The 1,272-nt window shown below is 38.8% G+C and overlaps 1 protein-coding gene across 1 annotated transcript in view; it reads left to right on the top strand.

Annotated features, from left to right (window-relative positions):
• Positions 1-1,272, top strand: part of LOC107093072 (remodeling and spacing factor 1-like) — a 28,629-nt gene that overhangs the window by 8,033 nt on the left and 19,324 nt on the right. The window contains 1 exon segment of the mRNA XM_015387892.1: positions 845-937. Within this exon segment, the coding sequence (XP_015243378.1) occupies positions 845-937 (93 nt within the window).

Below are 1,272 nucleotides of genomic sequence, written 5' to 3' on the forward strand. Positions count from 1 at the left end.
TTTCTAATAACTGATATGTGCATTATGTATATTAATGCATAAATAGACCATTTAACAAATGCATAGATAGCAGTTATACGAATCCTTAGTTTGTCAGGAGCTATGACGTCCAACAGCCGCCAGGAGGAAAGGATCTGTGATAGGGCTCCTTTGTGCTCCTGGGAGGTCTCCAGCTGCCTCCTGCATGGGACGGTACCGTCGTCCAATAGATGTGGGATCTTTCTCGGAGCTCTTTATCGCTCCTTCACCTTCACTGTCTCCAGGGGGCATCCTAGGAGAGCTAGGAGCCGACCTTCCTGATGAGCTTATCTATAATTTTCCTCTTTTATAGGCTGGTTCTGCCTTTACCTTATATTTTTGTTTACCATGTCAGCAATCCACCATGTTTGTTGTACAGAAGTAATACAGTCTTGCTTTTTAAATTCAGTTCAGCTTTCTCAATGGATGCTGGAAATATACATTTTAGAAATAATTTCTGTAATTTGTAATTTATTTTCCTGAACTAAAAGGAGGGAAAAGGCGTCTGATCTGTTTCAGGAGTGAAAACAAAACTAAGATTTTATTCTGAAGCTGTACCTTGTACATCTGTGGTCTAAGCATTTTTATTCTAAAGTTTTTGCTTTACTATCAGTGTTTTTGCATCTTTTAATAATATTAAACGGACACAGAGGAGGATTTCTGCACACTGTTGTCTGTGTGGATGATGAGAACAGATTCTCAGCCATTATTCGTCAGGGAAGATGTGGTTTAAGATCTTTAGTTATTTGCTCAATGGGTGGTTTCAGTCCTTCCTGGTTTGTTGCCAATCTGGTAATTTATGGTTTTTGTTTTGTTTTGGTTGCAGATATGCCAGGAGTTCAACAGCACCTGGGCATGGGAACTGGAAGAGAAGGGATACAAGGAGCTGTCCATGGAGTGCAAGACGGGCATACTGAAAGTAAGAGCTTATTTAACTGTTTTTTCATGAGTAGATCCTTTATATCATAGGTATATTTAGGTGTTTAGACACAAAAAAGGGGAACTGTGTTGCGTTTTAGCTTCTACGCGGAGGTTGAATCCTTAAGCGTGAAATAGTTTGAATTGTGAACCTAATTTAGTCTTAATTGACGCTGATTAACAACATTAACCACTTAAGTTCAGAGGGTCTTAGAAGCAAATTCCGCCTGAAATTACATATGTGAATTAAAGCAAATACAGCTCCCAAACTATGAATTAGAAATACAATGGTTTGTGTGACTGTGGCAAACTCGAAATAGGAATGCTGAATGAATT

Source organism: Cyprinodon variegatus, unplaced genomic scaffold, assembly GCF_000732505.1.
Source record: "Cyprinodon variegatus isolate N-32 unplaced genomic scaffold, C_variegatus-1.0 Scaffold406, whole genome shotgun sequence".
Taxonomy (NCBI): domain Eukaryota; kingdom Metazoa; phylum Chordata; class Actinopteri; order Cyprinodontiformes; family Cyprinodontidae; genus Cyprinodon; species Cyprinodon variegatus.